This window comes from Stigmatopora nigra, chromosome 8 (assembly GCF_051989575.1).
Source record: "Stigmatopora nigra isolate UIUO_SnigA chromosome 8, RoL_Snig_1.1, whole genome shotgun sequence".
Classification (NCBI taxonomy): domain Eukaryota; kingdom Metazoa; phylum Chordata; class Actinopteri; order Syngnathiformes; family Syngnathidae; genus Stigmatopora; species Stigmatopora nigra.
The window spans coordinates 2,914,144-2,934,328 of record NC_135515.1 but is presented as its reverse complement, the minus strand read 5'-3'; the positions used below and the strand labels follow the sequence as shown (position 1 = coordinate 2,934,328).

Below are 20,185 nucleotides of genomic sequence, written 5' to 3'. Positions count from 1 at the left end.
TGCATTAAGACCACCCTACATCTCATTTTTATGGCTTTAACTTCCAACAGTGTTTTTTTTTAAATTAAAATAAACTCTAGTTTGATATGGTCGTATTAAAGGGGGCGCTAGAGAATTATACTCTAGTTACTTTTCCATCAGTGAAGACATATTCTCCATTGTTTATGTTTGAAGAGTAGCTTTTCGTCTTCCTAAATGACTTTTCTACAGCCCCGCCTCCTTTTTTCTATCAGGCTAACTGATGAGACGTGATGGGCGATAGCATAAATGTTCTAGTCTATGTTATGCAACTTTGTTAGGCCTTGCTAGGGCATGCTGCAACATGCCTCGATACAAAGCAATAGACGGATACTTGTATGCTTGTCGGAGTTGTTATTAAAGGAGAGGATGGTTTTCACAGTGCGGACTAGAGAAAAACCTCTGACTGAAAAGGGGCGGGGCTTTGTTCGACATAGTAAATCATTTTTTTATGATGGATGTAGAAGTGTGAGGACCCTAGTTGATGGAATGTTGTTGGTAGTTACTAAAATGCTTATCTATGGATTTCTTATACTCCAAAGATGAAGTCCAGTAGTAATTTATGGTTGACTACTCATGGATTTATAGTTTTTTTGTCTGATTTTTCAGTATTTTTTGAGTATTATCTGAAATCTGACAAAACCACATGTAGTACAGTGGTGAAAAGAATGTTCTATTTGATTGATAGATGGGTTTTTGTGGCTTTATTTTGATCCGAATGAATGATTATTCATATTTTATGCTCTGTAAAAGGTTTAAAAGTCTGCAGGTTTTTAATATTTTAAATTTTCCTGGCTTAAAGGTGCTTTTTCCCTTCATATAACCCAATGTTAACCCTAGTTTGCATAACCAATGAAGGTTAGCGTCCTTTTTTATTATCTATTGTTTTTGGGTGGGGTTCAGATTGCATGCTAGCCTGACAATAGTACAATATCCCAATATAATTGGTGAATATCCATAACTGATTTTTATGTTTGTTTTTACACAACGTGACAATCAATTTTTTTTGTATGAAGAAAACGTGATGGAAGAGCTCCCATTACATCTTTGACTACATGCTCTACCAATCAGTAGTGCCATTTAAAAAGCTAATAACCAGCTTTTATGAGCATAAACGCCTTTCCTGACAGCTCAACAGTTAAAGACATTGTCTATTTTAGCTCAAATAAAGTATGGTTATTGCAGCCTATATAGATCAGATTAAAAATAGATGCATTTACCCAAAAAAAGGAGCAAAAAAGAGAAACAAAAAGCACTTATACTGTGTATTTCTTTTTCCTAGAGTATTTTTTTTAACTATATAAGTAACACTTTCAATCATTTTGCACTGTTAGAGGTTTGTGGCCACATACCATTTAGTAGTTACTCATTTTATACCTAAAATTAAAGCCATTTCCATCACTTATTGGCTATTTTATAGCTAAAATCAATAGTCATGGTGCTTAAGGCAAAATCATTTCGATAAAATCCATTGTTTTGCAAGGTCACTGAGGTATTGCAGTACTACTACTACTACTACAACTACTACTTAATAATAAAACTGACACTAAAGCCAAACAGGTTCCTATTTTCATGAATATTTATTTTATAACAAAGCTATACTCAGTTATATACTTATTCTAATAGATGGGGTGTGCCTTGGGGGGATGACGCCAGTAGGGGGAGCTCACAGTTCACTATGATGAGATGGAGGTTGCTGGGCAGACCCCATGTACTACTGCAGTCCTTCCCTTTTTCTCCCTCCCTTCCTCCCTTCTATCTCCCCCCTCTTCCTCTCTGTAAACCTCAACAGCTTGTGTCACAACTGCTGCCCCAATGTGTCTGTGCCAGCCATAAAGAATCATTACAATAATCAAAATACTTTAGATTGGACTTGTTTTGGCATTTTGGGGGGTCATGAGGCATGTTATTATGATCTCAAGATGTGCACATAATGCATAGAATCATCACATGAGAAATAATTGGACAAATGTACTTTAAAATATAAGTTTATTTAGCTTTATTATGGAAAAAAATGCATGAAATTAACAAGGGCAAATGTTCAAGCAAGGAATCTTAAGTGTTTTTTTCTGTGAAAGAAGAAAAAAGCAATGGTTGAAAAGTAAAGCCTAGATTTTGTGGTGCTAAAGTATTTCAAGGACACGTCTGTGTAAAATTGGCTTTTTTTTTTACTTTGTTTTGTCCTATAATTGCACCGCTGAAAACACACTCCCACATTCCAAATGTTGTCGCTTTTTCACTCTAAAAACAGACGGGTTAAGCCTTTGGCTATAAAAGGCATCGACTATCATTTCGGATAACTTTTTTGGAACAGTAATCTGTTTCAGATGAACCCAAACAGTTTCCCATGTGACAATTCAATAAACCCTTTTTTATGGGACTGTGGCTTCAAATTAACCCAAGTAGTATAACATATTCATTTTCTGAACTACTTATCCTCACATGGATCCCTCTCCGCCAAACCCAATCAAAAATTCAGCCATTTCGAAACAAAAACAAACAAAAACAGCCAAACCCAATCAAACATTCAACCATTTTGACTCAAAAACAAACAAAAACAGCCAAACCCAATCAAACATTCACTCATATTGACTCAAAAACAAACAAACAACCAGAAAAAAGCCCCCAAACTCAAACACTATGCTTCAAAACCCCACCAAAAAAACTACAATACACCCAAGTTCAGGTCCAGGTTTTTCCTCCAACCCAGCCAACCATCCCTAACCATTTCACCCAATGAAATGTCTTTAAAAAACAACAAACACCTGTCTACAACCCACTAATTAACCTTTTGAACACCCCATTGGTTAACAAAACAACCAAAAAACTCCTCCTCATGAATCTAAAGTAAAACCTGAACCCACTCAAGCCTTTCCTGTACTAATTTCCCCATCCCTACCCTCAAAATAGTCCAAAATACGATGTAAATAACACATGTTAGAATCTAACACATTAAAACCAACTTTCCAAAGTAGATAAGTGACCGGGTGTGTTGCTTTTGAGTTAATGACAACCCTCCCTCCATCCAAATCCATCCCTCCATCCAAAAGCCCTCCCTCCCTCCGTCCTGTTACCGCTTCCCATCCATCCTTTTACCCCGCTGATGAGCAAGCGATGCCGGCTGCGCAAAGAGTGTGCGCGCTGCGTGCGTCCAACAAGGAGGCGTCGTCGGCAGCACACGGGGCAGAAAAATAGATATGTTTTTCTTATTCTTACTCTTCTAATAACACTCATCGACACTCGTCTCGTTAAGGGAGACTTTTTTTTAACCCCTTTTTTCTTTTTTGGGGGGAAGAAGTTAGTCCGATTTCTTTGGGGAATGTTGCCGTGGACGCACGTGCAGTGCGTCACCGCACCCCGAAGTACGACGTCCGTCGATTGATAGGTGACGGATGAGTGGATCTTTTGGAAAAAAAAACACACAAAATCTCCAAAAAAAACGTGGACGAGTGAGTGGACTTTTGTTTTTGTAGCGAGGGTGTTTGTGATTCGGGCTGGATCCGAAGATAACTGGACTGAAACGGGACTTGAACCCGAGTAAAACGCGACTTGAAGGGGAGCAAGCTTTGAGCGACTTTTGTTTTGTTTTGTTTTTTTAATGGATGATCTCGTTTTTTGAGGACAGTTGATGTGTTTTTGCTCGTTTTTACTCGGAATAAATCCCAGTTTTTTTCTATTGCACCCTCGCTGCATTGAATTGGAGGATTTGTGCGCCACTCGTGGATGTTTTAATATGCTAGAATGAGTCCACTCGAGTTTATCCTGGTGGGTGGATTATTATGCTTTCAAGTTAATGGTAAGTTCAACATTTTTTCATGTATTTCTATTTTAACCAATGCATACTTAGGAAACTGTGTATTTAGTATCTAGTTATGTCTAAAACTTTGTCATTCTTACTTGCAAAATGAGACAATATGCATTAAATTGCCAAATTCTTACATATTTCTAAAGATGAAATCAGAATTTTGACATTTATTTGTCTTTTTCCAGGTTTAAATCATAACTATATCATATAATAAGTCCCATAATCATTGCATGATGATACAAAAATGACAGTTTTGACTAGAAAATGATCAATTAAAGAAAAAACAACAACATAAATACACATTATATAGCAATTAAAAACACTTTCTAGTTGTCTTGATAATATACTTTATGATTAACGCCTGGGAATTATATTTTAAAGTGCTGGTGGAACCAATGATGGTATGGAAATGCAACAGAATGTTGTTAGAACCTGTTATAATATTTGCTTTGGTGGATTTGCACTGTACTTGAGTACTATGTAACTTGGTAAATATAGCTTTGCTTTTGGGATAACAATATAAACCTTTGCTGTTTGATATTGACATATATGTACCTTGGTCTCATAGTGGAATGAAGGCGTTGCCATTTGTTGGCGGAATGTACTGTGGACTGCGATTAATTCATGAAAAAAACGTGACTCATTGACACTAGAAGCCTTGATTTCATCCAGATTTGCCCCAAATTTTTATTAACTCAAATTTTTCTCTATAATGTCGGACTTGTTGCTTTTAGTTAGCTTTTCACAAGGTTTAAATCCTCCCTTTGGCAGCCCGCCCAAGTTTGCATGTTCATCTTTGGCTTGCGTGGATTTTTTATGGGTACTCCAGTTTCCTCCCACATCCCAAAAACATGCATTTTAAGCTAGCTGGTAGAAAAATCTAAATTTCCCCTGACCTATCATTGGTTGTTCTTTGTCTCCTTGTGGCTTGAGATTGGCTGGTTACCGATTTCAGGTGTTCGTAGTTGGGCTCCAGCACCCCCGCGAGCTTTTTGAGGATAAGCGGTTTGGAAAATGAATGGAATCTTCCATTTGTCATTAATTTAACTTGGTGTTTGTATTACTAACCCTGCTAAAAAATGACAAAATGTTTGGTTTGGACTCGACAAAACACAAAGAAATCCCAAGAAAACTTGCCTTGTTTGTCTCAAACATGATTGGACGCCCACGACCGCTAATTGCAGTTGAAAACAGGAATTCTGTCTCATTGCTTGGAATGTAATCTACTTTCTGTTGAGGTGATTCATAAACATAAAAGTTGTCTATAGTCTCTGCCGGTGGAATTAAGGGAGCGTCTATTTGTTGACTCCATCATGATTCACAACCTTACTTTAAGGGGAATAAAAGTGACTCATGCAGGTGGTTTGAATGACGTCGACCGCAGGTATGAATCCTTTTTTTTTTTTGTAAACACTTTCCACAGTCACATTGTTGCAAAAATGTTTGCTTTCAAAGAAGTGAATGCAAAAGGTTTCATCCAACCCAACGGTTCATGCAAAGTTTTTTTGTTGTCGCTTTGAATGCCAAATGTGGCTCGCTGCCTTTGTCCCTCGCAGCTGCTTCAACACTCGGGTTTGATACGGTAAATACGGATTAAGAAAAAAATCTATTCAAGGTCTAAGGAGTCCCCCAAAACCTCTCAAAACTCCTATTTTGCTTACTTTTAACCAAAATCCCCAAAGGGAATAGACTTTTAGAAATACAGTATATAAGCCCCACCCCCTCTTGCACTTTTTCTTCATGCCAGGCCACCGGTTGCTAAGCAGTGAGCCAATGGCATTGCTCGTCGCGGTGGATCTTCTTAATCACGCCCCCCCCCATCCCTTCTATCCTTTTTTCAGAGGTAATCCGAAGGGTCCCTGGGAGGGGGGGTTCCCCACTAAGAGTCCACTTAGGAAGACAAAAAAAGGGGTCTGGAGTTGTATTCTCCAACAACAAAGCCATTGCTTGTGAATGGCGTCAGGCAGTGTGATTAACACACAGGGCGCCAAAAGGTGAGCGGGATATTTTCTGTTGACTCAAAAAGGGGCGTGCATTGGGAATTAATTTGGGGGTTATACAGCGTTAGAATTTATCCATGTATGCTAACTTAGTAGCATCGCAACTACCCTTTAATTTAGGCCACAGGTGTCAAAGTGGTGGCCCGGGGGCCAAATCTGGGCCGCCGCATCATTTTGTGTGGCCCGGGAAAGTCTATCATGAGTGCTTAATTTCTGTTTAAGGATCAAATTAAAATGAAGAGTATAGATGTATATTAAATTTCCTGATTTTCTCCTTTTAAATCAATAATTGTCATTTTTTAATCATTTTTTTCTGTTTTTAGTTCAAAAATCATTTTGTAAAATCTAAAAATATATCTAAAAAAAGATGAAATTAACATTGTTTTAGATCTATATAAAAACTGAATATTATGGGCTTTTAATTTAGTTGTTTTAATCCATTTATTAAAAAAAGTTTTTTTTTTATGTCCATATTGAATGCAAACAGTTGGATTTCCTCTAAAAAATACATTTTTGACCGTTAGTATAATTTCTCAAAGCCTTTTTATTTAAACATATCAATATATTGATCCAGATCTATGTTTTATTACAACTCTAGATTTAACGTTTGTTCCTTTCCATAGCAGCAAAAAATTGTGACAAGTGCACAATCTCCCCGAGAGTCGAAACCATTCAAAATCTATTTCTAGGACACCGCTAGTCAGTAGATGTTGAGTTTCCCCCCCTTTCCCAGGTGGATTAGAGCCTGCACTTATGACCTTGTGGCTGTGCTATTCCAGTCTCCTTGTGACGTCATGCTGACAGATGCTGAAAGTGGCAAACCTGCAGTTTTCAGATAAATAACTGTGGATGGAGGTCTTTTTTTGTGGCCTGGGCCAAAAACCACAACCCCCTTCCCCTCCCCTCCGCTTTTGCGGTTGCACGGGTGCTGTTTTTTTTAGAGAAACTCTAATCCACAAGAGTCTACGGGGAAGAATATAGAGTTGCTGGGAGTCTGATTAAACGTTATAATTAAGATATAAGACGTGAAACTTCTGTTACATTTGTTTCTTTGGAAATAATGGTCTTGGATTAATGAACTGTCTGAGTTTGAGATGGAAAACAAAACATTTTATTTAGGATTAATTGCCAAGTAACAGACAAAGATTGATGGAATTCTCTTAGTATATTTAAGTGTCAATCAATGTATTCTGGTCAATTTGACCCAGACTGTTTTATGAACCAAAAACTGTCTGAAATGAATCAGTTTTTATTAGATTTTTATTGCCAAGTATTTGACAAAGTACAGCATAAGTATCCTGATGCTCCTGTTATTTTTTAAATGGAAAGAAGGTGATGTATGTGTAGTTATATAAAAGTTTTTGGAGGTAAAAAGGGCTTTGTACATGAATATATTGGCAATATTTTCATTTTAACTGACATTGCTATCTATTTTATAATAAAATAGTTGTGAAAGAAACCATTTTTTAGGTCGGTTTGACCCAGGAAATATTTTTATTATGACAAAAGCAGTCAAATTAAGCCAAAAAAAGACCAAAAATAAGCCAATCTGAAATTATTCCTTGGATTAAATAAATTGAAGAAATCAGTGCCTATACATACCCAAAAAGTAACAGCCAAGACAAGTATTTTCAACTTATTTTTTCAAGGACGGGGGATCAAAATTGAGGAAATCGGTGCCTTTTTAACAGCAAAAAAATAACAGCCAAGACAAGTATTTTAAAGTTATTTTTTTTCAAGGATGGGGAAACAAAATTGAGGAAATCGGTGCCTATACATACCCAAAAAGTAACAGCCAAAACAAGTATTTTCAAGTTAGTTTTTTCAAGGATGGGGAACAAAATTGAGGAAATCGGTGCCTATACAAACCCAAAAAGCAACAGCCAAGACAAGTATTTTCAAGTAATTTTATACGGAGTCAAAAGTTTAGTGGATTGTCGTGCAAACTTTGGATTAATGCCTCCTTGAGTCAAAGTGAGGGCCGAGTCACAGCGGAGAGCCGCCGCCGCCGTGTCTCGCTTCGCTCCAAATGTGATCGTTCTGCATCAGTGGTCTGCATTTTGGCTGCGTTATCATAATGGCGGCTCATTTGCCCGAATGAGGCCGCAGTGTAATGAGGAAGGTTCATCCCGAGATCCACCAGAAACACTCGCCCTCCCCTCTGTCGCCCTTGCTCTCGTCAAGTCTCCGACTATTTATTCTTTTATTAGCATCAAAAAAGTCAGGCCTTCAAAACCTAAGACTGGCTAAAGAGCCAATGAAGAGTGCGAATGAGTCTCTGCTTGGTTACCATCAACATGAGTGGTAACACGGAGCCCTGTCAACTTCTATGATCTGCTAATAGCCAAATCTGGCAAGTGATGGGCTCCCAGTTCAGCAGCCAATACTGGGCCTTCTTCCCGTTGTTATAAATCTACCTTTTTAACAAATGTAAAAGAAAAGGGACAATGTCATTGGCTTATTATTATTATTTTCCATGCCTTAAAACCAGCAAGGATTGCAGGAACGTGGACTTGGTTCATCTTGGGTTGGTTTGTGGGCCACTTTAACAATTTGATTTAACGTGGCCTGGACAATTTTAGATATAATATTTAGATTTTTTTAATTTTTATAAATGGATTCAAAGAACTGGATTAAAAAGCCTGAATATTCAGTTTTTTTATATAGATCTAAAACAATGTTTATTTTAGCTATTTTTTATGTATTCTTAGATTTTACAAAATGATTTTTTAACTAAAAAAACTGAAAAAAATGCTTAAAAAAATTACAATTATTGATTTAAAAGGGGGAAAATCAGGAAATTTAATATACATCTTTACTCTTCATTTTAATTTGATCCTAAAACAGAAAGTCTGCACTCATGATTTACTTTCTCGGGCCACACAAAATGATGCGGCGGGCCAGATTTGGCCCCCGGGCCTCCACTTTGACACATGTGACCTATGTTTTATTCATATGATAATTTTCAATGCAATACAAAAAGAGTTTAGTCTTAAGGAGCAAAGCATTTACTTCATTGCAAGCCGGCATTTTGCAAGCAAATATATAACTAACATAAGACTAATAACCCTATCAAAGCCTTTAGCAAGTACTAATGAGATATTATTATGTTCAATAGTGTGTGAAGTTGACTATATTTAGGAAGTCTCACTCCATATTCTGTCATCTTTGAGTGTCAGAAATTTATAGCAAGATGGAAGCTTTTATGGCATTTATTTTACATCCTTTGTTGACTGACAGTTGGCAAGCTGTTGCTGTCTTCCCCAAAAGGGAGACAAAGTCAATAAAGTTTGGCAGAGAGAGTGTGTGTCGCCAGAAGATATTAAGATCATATTAGCTTATGAGTGACAGCTGATGGTATAAAGTTATGTATATAGGATTTATATTGAGATAAATTGTGGTTACAGTAATCCCTCGAATATCGCGGTTAATGTAATAATCAAAAAATAGCAAAGTAAATCCATTTTTTATTTCAAATTTGAGTTTTAGTAGTAAGAGTGGCTTCCATGTATGAGTTTCAGAATGGATTTTCACATTCTTATGAATTAAAAAAATATATATAACTAATAGCAGAAAAAAATCTCGAAGTTAATCCGCAATACCTGAAGAAGTGAATTCGTGATAATTGAGGGAATACCATATATGTTAAGACATAGTATTTGTTCTGTAGTACTTTAGTGGAAATGTACCAATTCTAGTCCATAATCCAATTTTGTAACTTTGTTTGTCTTGTGTAACATAAAATTCTCGATTATCCTTTAGTGACCTGACAACCCGTTAACAGTCGAGTCATTTCATTGTAATATTATCTTAAAATCTTAATGTTCATTGCCTGTTTTTCTTGGCACAGTCTGACTTCTCATCCTATAATTAGATTGTTTGATTTTATTATATAGCACGATAGGGACCCCCACTATGACAGCACCAACTCGGCTAGGGTTTCATCAAAGGAATGTTAATTTTAATGCTAATGCTAGTTACAAGCCAGCAGATAATTTAGACTAAAAAAAATGTCTCAGATCTTTTTGTTTTGTGCTTCAGAGGACAACACCCCAACAACAAAGTACCCGTAGTACTATGAAAAACTCTGACCTTGATTTGTACTTGAAGATGCGAAAACTTTGCGTACACACCGACCGATTGGATCGACTGTTTTTCATGGGGGAGGAATTCAAACATGGCCGTGCACCTGTGCAGATTGAGGCCACCGTAGGGGGGAAGACCATGCCCTCACCTGTCTCACACACCTGTGCCGCCATGATACACACCTGCGACATACACAAAAACTGTATTTATGTAAGGTATTCACTCCCTTCTGTTATTGATATAAGGAGTTAGTCAGTTCTATTTAGTGCAACATGGCATTGAATAATGTGTGTGTCCTAGTTGCATTTTTTAGTACTTATTTGTTTATCAGACAAGGCGTTCTTTGGCACTGTCTTTCTAAATAACCTTGTTTTGCAAACCTCAAGCTCATTTATTTGTTTTTACAGGCGTCCTCGTTTTACCGAGATATTATTGTCCAAGTACTTTAAATTAAACTAAATTAATATCAAAGGTATGTAGTATTAATTGACCTTTTCAATGAGTGGCTTTTTAGTATTTTTTTACCAAGATGTCCATGATTATGTTTCAAAAGTGGGAGGTTCAATGCCTGATTGAATTATGAAGAGGTGTATATAGTCAATGGCAAGAAATCAAAGTATTTGATCCAAGAGGTTCTTTATAAATGTAATCAGAGCGAGTTACTAGTTGATTTAATGCATATGTTGGCTCCTGTTCAGACTCTCGATTGGAATAAAACCTTAATGGCGCCCTTGAACTAAGATGTCGTTTCACTGGAACATCCGCTTAGGTTGCATGTGTCAAAGTGGCGGCCCGGGGGCCAAATCTGGCCCGCCGGATCATTTTGTGTGGCCCGGGAAAGTCAATCATGAATACCGACTTTCTGTTTTAAGATCAAATTAAAATGAAGAGTATCGATGTATATTAAATTTCCTGATTTACCTCCTTTTAAATCAATAATTGTAATTTCTAAATCATTTTTTCTGTGTTTTTAGTTCAAAAATCATTTTGTAAAATCTAAAAATATATTAAAAAAGATAAAATAAACATTGTTTTAGATCTAGAAAAAAAATGAATATTCAGGGCTTTTAATCCAGTTCATTTAATCTATTTAGAAAAAAATATATAAGAATATTATATTTAACCAACCCAAATCTGACAAATGCTACAATATTCTTGATCAATAAACACTAGCAATCATGCACAATAAAGTGAAATTTAAAGGCTCACTGAGTCTGTTTATGTTGAAAACCTATTCTGTTGCAAGACTGTCATTGCCTTTGCAATCCTTTGATGGATGATTGAATTCTCACTTCTTTATGAAAAGAACTAGCAAATAAAAAGTCTCTAACCTTGAATTTCCAAGTAAAACACATTTATTTTTATCCGTCAACTCTTGCGGTATATTTTTTCAGCTCATGTAACATGGCACTTTTTTTTTCATCATAAATATAGTTTAGTTATAAGGTTGCTGCTTATATAAATACTGCATTACTCTATTTCCTAGTATGGCGAGTGAGTGAAGGCAGATCATCAAATGATGATGTGAAAAATATGTATGTTGGTGGTCTACATTGACGTACCACCCTGTTAGTCTCATGTCACTGACACAAGTATTATTTCTTGAAGTAACAAGCCACATATACGTGTATGCAGACTCCTCCATTCAAAGCGTGTAGAAATGCAGGTGAGGCCATTACAGTGCTTGAGGGAGAAGCCAGAATCAATTGATGCTATTCATCTTGTCTCTCAGCGGAAGACTTTCAAGTAGCCACATGCTCAAATGTTTGGAGTTTTTTCCCCCGTCTTATTTCTATAAAGCAGCTGTGTTATGATGCACTGACGGAGTACAAAAGCCCTGAAATGTAAGCATATGATTGGTTCAAAGTATTACTTCAATGTAAATGGCCACCATGTATTTAATGCTTTTTAGATTTTTATTTTACATCGTTAAAATTGCCTTCAAATCTTTGAATTTTACAATTTCTCGCGTATAAGCCGCCCCCAGATTCAGAATTTTCAACTCCATGTTCATGGTTTTAATAGGGATTACAAATGTAGTACTTTGAAGGGAAAAACTTAATAAAAATGATCAGACTGGGTATGTCTGAAATACTGTATAAATGAAAATACTTTATTAGGGTCAATATCATCATATCAAGGAATTAATTCATCCAGTAATGGTTGTATTCTTACTGCAAAACTGAAAATAACCAACAAATAGTAAATGTTACTTTGCCGACTTCTACTGGTGAAAAAGAGTATAGCAAGTCTTGTTCACATATAAGCTGTATCTTTGATTCAGTCATATTTTTTGGTTACAAATATGGATTATATGCGAAAAAATACTGTATGCATTTTTTATCATTTCTTTTGGTGTCCACTGTATAAACAACTTTTGTATGGGTTTTTTTAAAGTACATATTTTTGTAAAACTGATTACCCACAAACAGTAATCTTTTAAGAATGTTGAATTTAGTGCATACTGATTGGGCACCTCACCCACTTTGGAAAAATTCTTAGACTTAAGTGCACCTTATGTTAGTAAATATTTGTTTACTTTTTGTTATTGCTTAATAAGGTGAATTGCACCAAGTTTGTTGAAATACAATAATACAATCTTCTCTTTCCCCACACACGTCTTTGTGTATAAATTCTAGCCGTAACAGGAAAGCAGCGCGCAAACAAATCACGTTGGCAAGTCAATACATCGTAGCTTGAAATACAGCATCTGAGTGCAACCCTATCTGATCGTTGTTGGGAGGCCACGCAGGATGCGATGAGCGTCGTTTCCAGGATTAACCCCCATGTTTGCTTCCACAGTATAGATCTTTAAAGGGCAGACTGAATAACAAGCGGGTGCTAGTATGCACAGCAAACACACAGAAAACAGGCAATCAAGACAGAGAATAGACATCCTGCCATAGGTTTACAACGCCCAATAGTTATTTTTAGCTTGAATACGATTGTGATATTCCTATTCCTTTCTTAGAATAGTCTGGAAATAATCCATTCTAAACCACAGAATGGGAAAACGGTTCATATTTGTCTGACAAACTAGGGAGATAAATCTCAGGTTAGCGACCAGTCGCGTTCAAGTGTCATGGTGGACAGGTTTGAAGTCACGCATGGTCAATAATGTCATTCCTTCGCCATTGCCGCTTCCTTCTACAGTGACATGGCTGATATGAGTCCGGTAGAAGAAAGATGGGAGGGTAGAAGGGGTTGTGTGTGGAAGGCATCCATCACCCCTTGACAAGCTCGGAGTTTTTCCTTTAGCTTTTTAGTGGGTGATGATTTATTTTCTTAACAGTTTTTCCCCTTCTGTATTTCTTATGGAGTGAATTGAACTGTTTTTATAGGGGCTAACACTTTTGGTGGGGCAGGTGGTAGCTATTGGTGACCAGGATGTTGGTAGAAAATGTCTTTAGGGAGCACTACCCTATTGATTTTTTTATTGTGTGTGTTGTGTAGGCTCAAATTTCTCTAAGGAGCCAATGAAAGTAATTAGAAAGTGATCATTAATGGCTTCTGGCTCAAATAACAGGAAAGACCATGTATATCGTTGGGGTCATTGGGATCTGGTAATGGTGTGTTATTTATTCTGTTCATATCTTGTAAAAGACAAACATTTAAAGCCCGCAAGCTTGCTGTTTTGTCGTCTTTCTTGGGGAAATTACAGCAAACTCCAGTCAAGCTGACAAATGTAATCTGAGCGAAAACAAGGTAGGCTTCTGGTTCAGTAATCCTTCTCTGATTTCATTAGCTATCTGCACGCTGTGGGCTCCTCTTTAGTTACAGTGTTGGATGGTTGGCTGGTTAGAAAATGGGTTCCAGTGTTATTGCTAACAGAGGGGTTTGTTGGTTGGGCGTTTGGGGTGGGTGACCCTAACATTTTGATCTAAGTCTATGTACTTGAGGTTCGATGAAGTACTCTTGGCTCAAACTCGGAGGGCGCTTGATTACACAACGGTGACAATCGTATTAAAGAGAGCAACAGAAGTAGGATTTTAGTCTTATAAGATCAAGATAGGAGAAACCATAACGGTACTTGGTTTGAGGATAGCATACATTTGGTGGTTTTGATTTTACTACTTACTTTTTCAAACCAAATTCTAAAAGATGAAGAAGCAAATAGGATTGGATTTTATTGGATAACTTTATTCATCCTGTATTCGGGTAATTTTCGTTGTCACAGTAGCAAGAGGGTGAGAATACAGACACAGTAAAATACTTTTTAGACATAAATACATAGTTAATAGTAAGTTAATGAATAAATATATGAATAAATATCTAATTAAATATGTCTGTTGCCAAAATGTATCTTTGCACAATTATAATAGCTCTCATAACTACCCAAACATCACTTTTTGGGAATAATTTATTCACTTTGACCTGTAAATAATGTTCATTTTTACATTAAAACAGGCAAAATACATTATTACAGTATTAAATCAATGTGAAATTGGTAAAATGAATATTAATGTACTATCATCTGCCTACACAAAAAGTAAAATAAACCCCCATGTTTTCCTCATTTATCACCTTGAACGTTTAATAGTAGACCTTTTAATATTTCCTTGGCTTTTGCCATTTTAATACCTTCTACACTCAAGTTGGTACGTACAATACTCGAAGTATTATCTTAGCTTGTAGACTCCCAGTACTCACCCACTACTGGCGCTAATAAAAATGGGAGTAGGGCAAGGTTCGCCACCCCCTGGGGGGGATTAGCGTTTGACACGAGCCGAGACCTCTCCGCATAAATATTCACATCACAAGCTTGACAATGGTGGACTCAACAGTTTTTTACTTGTTTGCGCCTCCTCGTGAAATATCTTTTGTGTACATGGCAGCAATGTGGGCATTTTTTTTTATGCCTGCGTTCGTTCACTGGTCACCCTTGGGTCCAATTACCCACAAGCTTGCGCTTGTAGCGCCGAGAAGAGCAGATGGTTGCTTTTTGTCTGGGTTCAAATGCTGATTAAAAGATCTGCTATGGTTCTTTTTTTTATGCATTTGTCTAACCTTAGGCATAGTGTTGTTTACAGAGTCGGAGTTACTAAATAAGTGAAACACTATGAGAAAATCTATATGAAATCATTGTTATGTTTTGTTTTTTTTCAGCAGAGATTGTCTGGTATTGTTTTGTGAGAGTGGAAATGTTAATATTATAAATCTCAAGGCTTGGGTTGGACTAGATTTTATAGGTTAAAAGTCTTAGGGTGGTTTTGATTGACCTGCTGTATTGGGATTGGTTTTAATGGAGGGTTTTGAAGAGAAGTAGACAAGATTTTTTTGTGTGTGACTAAATTGGTGTTACAGGACGCCTTTATAGGAATATAAGTAAAAAAAAGGTTTTTTTAATTCATTTTTTGTTGTTTTTTTACTATACTGGTATTTGAGCAAACAAGATTTTTTGGCTGGGACTAACTTGGTGTTACAAGAGGAACATAAAGGAATATACAGTAAAAAAAATCTTAATTTTTTGTTTCATTTTTGACAATACTGGTATTTTGAGCAAACAAGATTTTTTTTGTGTGTGACTAACTTGGTGTTACAGGACGCCTATATAGGAATATACAGTAAAAAAATATTTTTTTAATTCAGTTTTTTGTTGTTTTTAACAATACTGGTAATTGAGCAAACAAGATTTTTTTTGTGTGACTAACTTGGTCTTACAGGACGCCTATAAAGGAATATACAGTAAAAATATATTTTTACTTCATTTTTTGTTTTGTTTTTTACAATATTGCTATTTGAGCAAACACAATTTTTTGTGTGACTAACTTGGTGTTACAGGACGCCTATAAAGGAATATCCAGTAAAAAATATTTTTTTTACTTCATTTTTTTTTTTTTTTTTTTACAATATTGGTATTTGAGCAAACAAGATTTTTTGTGTTTGACTAACTTGGTGTTACAGGACGCCTATAAAGGAATATACAGCAAAAAAATATTTGTTTTTCTTCATTTTTATGTTTTGTTTTTTACAATACTGATATTTGATGTCAGGCTGAGTTCTCGCCTCAGGCAAGTCTTGCTCTTTGATTTGAGCATGACACTAGATTAACTTGCTTGTTTTGGTGGTTGAAAATTGAAAAAAAATGTACGAAAAACTGCATTGTGAACTGACCAAGAATAAAATACTGAAGGTTAAAATGATGCTTTTTCTGAGCTCCAGAAAATGTTGATTTTAAAGACAGCACATGTTTTTAGCCGGCAATTTTATTTCGCAGCTGACATGAAAAGATTCATCTAATTACAGTGCATTTACAGTGTCTACCTTCTTCAAGTCTGTTTTGACATGTAATCACACAGCCATTCATGATCTTGACATGTCATTTTTTCTTCTCTAGGATCCCGCCTGCGCCAGGAAGACTCGCCACCCCGCATTGTCGAGCACCCCTCCGACTTAATCGTGTCCAAGGGTGAGCCGGCCACCCTCAACTGCAAAGCGGAAGGCCGGCCATCGCCCACCGTGGAGTGGTACAAAGATGGCGAACGGGTGGAAACGGACAAGGACGACCCACGTTCGCATCGTATGCTGCTACCCAGCGGCTCGCTCTTCTTCCTACGCATCGTCCACGGGAGGCGGAGCAAACCTGACGAAGGCGCCTACGTATGCCTGGCCCGCAACTACCTGGGCGAAGCCGTCAGCCGGAACGCCTCGTTGGAAGTAGCATGTAAGTCTTACCGTTTCCTTCACGGTTTGCTTCCCTTCATTTCTCATAGCTCATAAAAACGGAAGCTATTTGCTTGAGCGATTACTCTCCCAGAAATTAAATTTACATGAGTTTCAACGCTATTTATATATAATGAGTAGAGGTCAAGAAAAAGCAATGATTACTTGACGGGTTATTCGGTACATTTGAGATTGAGTCGCGTTTATGTTTGAGAATCGATTGCGGTCTTTGGATTTGATATGCTTCGTCTACTGTATAATCATCGCCTGATATTGAATTTGTTTCTTTTAGTAAATAATATTTGTAGGGGTAATTGGATATAATGTGGGCTAGGCTTTGTTGTGGTAAGTACTACAGATGATGGGGGAATATTTTTGAAATATGGCTCACAGAAATATGATTTACTTGGTTTAGTTTGGGTGATTTTTAGATATTAGAATGTTTATATATGATTTATTAGTATATACATCTTTTGGACTGAATTTTTTAGTTTCTTCTGCAAAAGAACTCACTTTTTTTTAGCAAGTATCGCGTTCCTGGTTCATATTTTTGGATTTAATGGGTAATACGACTCCTCAAAACTGACCTAAATAAGACTATCTTCACTTGGTTTATTTTGGTGGATTTTAGATATAATCTTTATGTTCGATTTATCAATGTAGACATTTTTTGCACTGGATTATTTTGTTTTTTCTGCTCAATATCTCACCAAAAAACTCACTTTTTTAGCAAGTATCGCTTTCGTAGTCAATATTTTGGGATTTTATGGGTAATATAACTCCTCAAAACTGACCTAGATGCGCATACTGAAACGTCCAAATAATTTTCAAACAATAAGTTAATTTACCAAGAGAGCAAGTTTGTTGTTGGTCTGGTGTGGGTTGTTGATAGTCTTTTAAACAATTTCCAGTGTCCATTATAGTAAAATATTTCCCTCTTAAACCTATCTATCCATGAAACATGACATTTCTTTGGACATATTTTCATAAGAAAACTCACCAACATTTTTTAAGGACATATGTTTAGGGGACACGCCTATTTTGATGTTATTTTGGACTGACAGAGTTTAAATTCAGGGTATCTTTTTAGTACCCAGCTCACCGAACATGGAAGCAAATGTGCTTGTGAGGGATCAAAGTTGTAATGGATATTTTTTTTTCTGGCAGTATGTCAGTCGTGAGTGATCCTCAGAGCAAATGACCTTTGATGAAGGTGGCTTAGTAGGAACTCCAGGCTAGGGCTTCTTCCTCTCTTACTTTGTGTTGGAAACATAATTCCACTACAACCTTTTTTTATTTTTTATAAAGCTTTACGTTTGATTCACTGCACTTGTCGTCTGTGATCGATTCTAACCACACAAAGGTTGCTTCTTTGTGCTCTTTCCCCCCGAATCGTATCTTCTACTTAACTTTAAGTGTATTTTCCACTTTTTTCCCCGACTTGTGATCTGCAGGAAATTGGCTTATGTGTTAGAGAATATAGCGGGGGGTGATGCCTACCTTTTGATCTAGTCTAGTCTTACAAGAACCCCCCCAGGTGAGACACTGCAACAGCAGCTTAATCTATTGATCGGTGTATAAGAAGGATTTGATGGCTTTGAAAGAAAATTCTTTAAAAACTAGATGGAGTCAGTGGATCATTTTAGGTTGTATTTTTCATTTTGTAACCCTTTGTTGTATAGAAATAGATAGGGTAGAGTTTCTGTACCGTTTTGTGTTTTTACAGAGTAACTAAGACTAAATTGTGTGGATGGGTGGATGGAATATGTTAACACTAATCTAAATCATGATTTGTCATTTGGTTATCTAATTTCCAAGACTTGATTAGAGGTTTTTTGCTCCTAGCTAAGATCTTCAATAAGGGTTTAGGGGGTGGTATTGTGTTTTAGGTAGACGGGTGGTCAGACCACCTAATCTCTTTTGCCTATAGCTTGCTTGCGTGATTAGCTTTATCAGGCCATAACATCCCTCCAGTGATTGTAAAGCCCAAAGCTAATGGCACAAGAAAGAGTAACGTTTAAATCCCTGTGTTAAAATGGTTTTGTGCTTATGATCAGTCTTGTACCAGCCATCCATGTCTCCTGAGGTTCCACCACACCCCCTGTTTGCACACCTTAAACCCCCCAACCCACACCCAATCCAGCCCAGCCCCCTCTTTCTGTTCACGAGTGGTTGAGCATGGACCCTCGTGAGATAATTGAATTGCAGCTCTGAAACAGATTGAAGTCAGTGTGCAGGGAGACGAGTTCCGTTGCTTCAACGTCGGACATCACGCTGGGTTCCAGTAAAGGGAAAAAAAAAAGGAAAGTGGAGCAAAGAGGAAGGAAGGATGGGGGGTTGTGGGTAGGGGGGTGCTCCCAAGAGATACCTCTCTCTATTATTAATAGAAGTCATCTTGGGGAGTAGCTCTTGACCATGTTTTCTTCAAGTATTTTACACTAACAAATGCATTGAGTGGGGAAATGGACTGTTGTGGGTTATTTCTTCTGCCCTGGAGATCGTTTCATTAGTATGGCTTCTTTTTATAATGCTCTTATTGTGGGAGTTGTGTGGGAAGGCAAAGCAAAATGGGAGACTTTTTTGAAATGGTGGAAAGGGTCTATACTGAAAGATTTGGGTATCTTTTTAGGACTTATTTTAATTCTAGCACGATATAGTTGTACTTAGAACATTATTGAGTAAAGTACATTATTTTCTAAGTTGTTTTAATGGATACTTTACATTACCCACTGCCAAGTTTCATGTCTTTTTGCAAAAAAACACTATTTTTTTGCAAATTAGCATCACACATCTGGCCAATAGACACATGCATTCATTTTTTTGGTATTTTTGCAAAATTAGCATAAGAAATTGCAAAATAACTTAAAGAAAATTGGCTTCTTGTACTTTTCCTAGCGTGTATTTTTGATTAAAATTCAAATATCCAACAAATTTTACCTTAAAAAGCAAAACTGGCTCCAAACCCTGTAAAACAAAACCTTACAAACTTGCAAAATAACTCAAATATCCAACAAATTTTACCTTTAAAATCTCCAAACCCTGCTTAACCAAACCTTAAAAAGTCCTTTTACCTCCTTCTTACCATATTCCATATCCCCAAACATCCCTAAATATACACCATATGCTTTTACAAATGCAAAAAAAAGGAAAGAAAGAAAAATCCCCAACTCAGCCAAATTCCAATGCCACTAATTGGAACTGTTGTTGTGCTGTTTTGTTTTCCCTCCTTAACTTAAAAGATCAGCACTAGAAATTCAAATGGCGGCATTGTCATCTCAAGCTTGGCAAAAACGTGCCCCAGAGTCACCACGGCGCGATAGATCTGTCGCTTAACGGAAAGGATGTGCCCCCCTTTTCTCTTTTTCCGAATGAACTGGGTCAATGAGCAGCTTCATAAATCATTGTGAAGCCAACGTGTCACAAACGCTTGCTGCGGTGCTGCTGAATAAATTGCTGGCGCCGCCGCCGCATATACGTACTCGCTATATCTGCTTGTAGTATATACATATATATCTACGTGTATCAGTGTGACACGGCACCTGGGTATAGAGCGTTGCCTGGTAAATGTTAATTGGCTCCTTGTATTCAGCTAGAGTCATGCACCCTTTGCACC

General features: G+C 36.9%; 1 protein-coding gene across 1 annotated transcript in view; it reads left to right on the top strand.

Moving 5' to 3' along the window:
* The window catches only part of robo2 (roundabout, axon guidance receptor, homolog 2 (Drosophila)), a 234,905-nt gene that overhangs the window by 77,278 nt on the left and 137,442 nt on the right, over positions 1-20,185 (top strand). Inside the window, exon 2 of the mRNA XM_077722319.1 lies at positions 16,247-16,573. Within this exon, the coding sequence (XP_077578445.1) occupies positions 16,247-16,573 (327 nt within the window). The remainder of the gene's footprint in view (positions 1-16,246; positions 16,574-20,185) is intronic.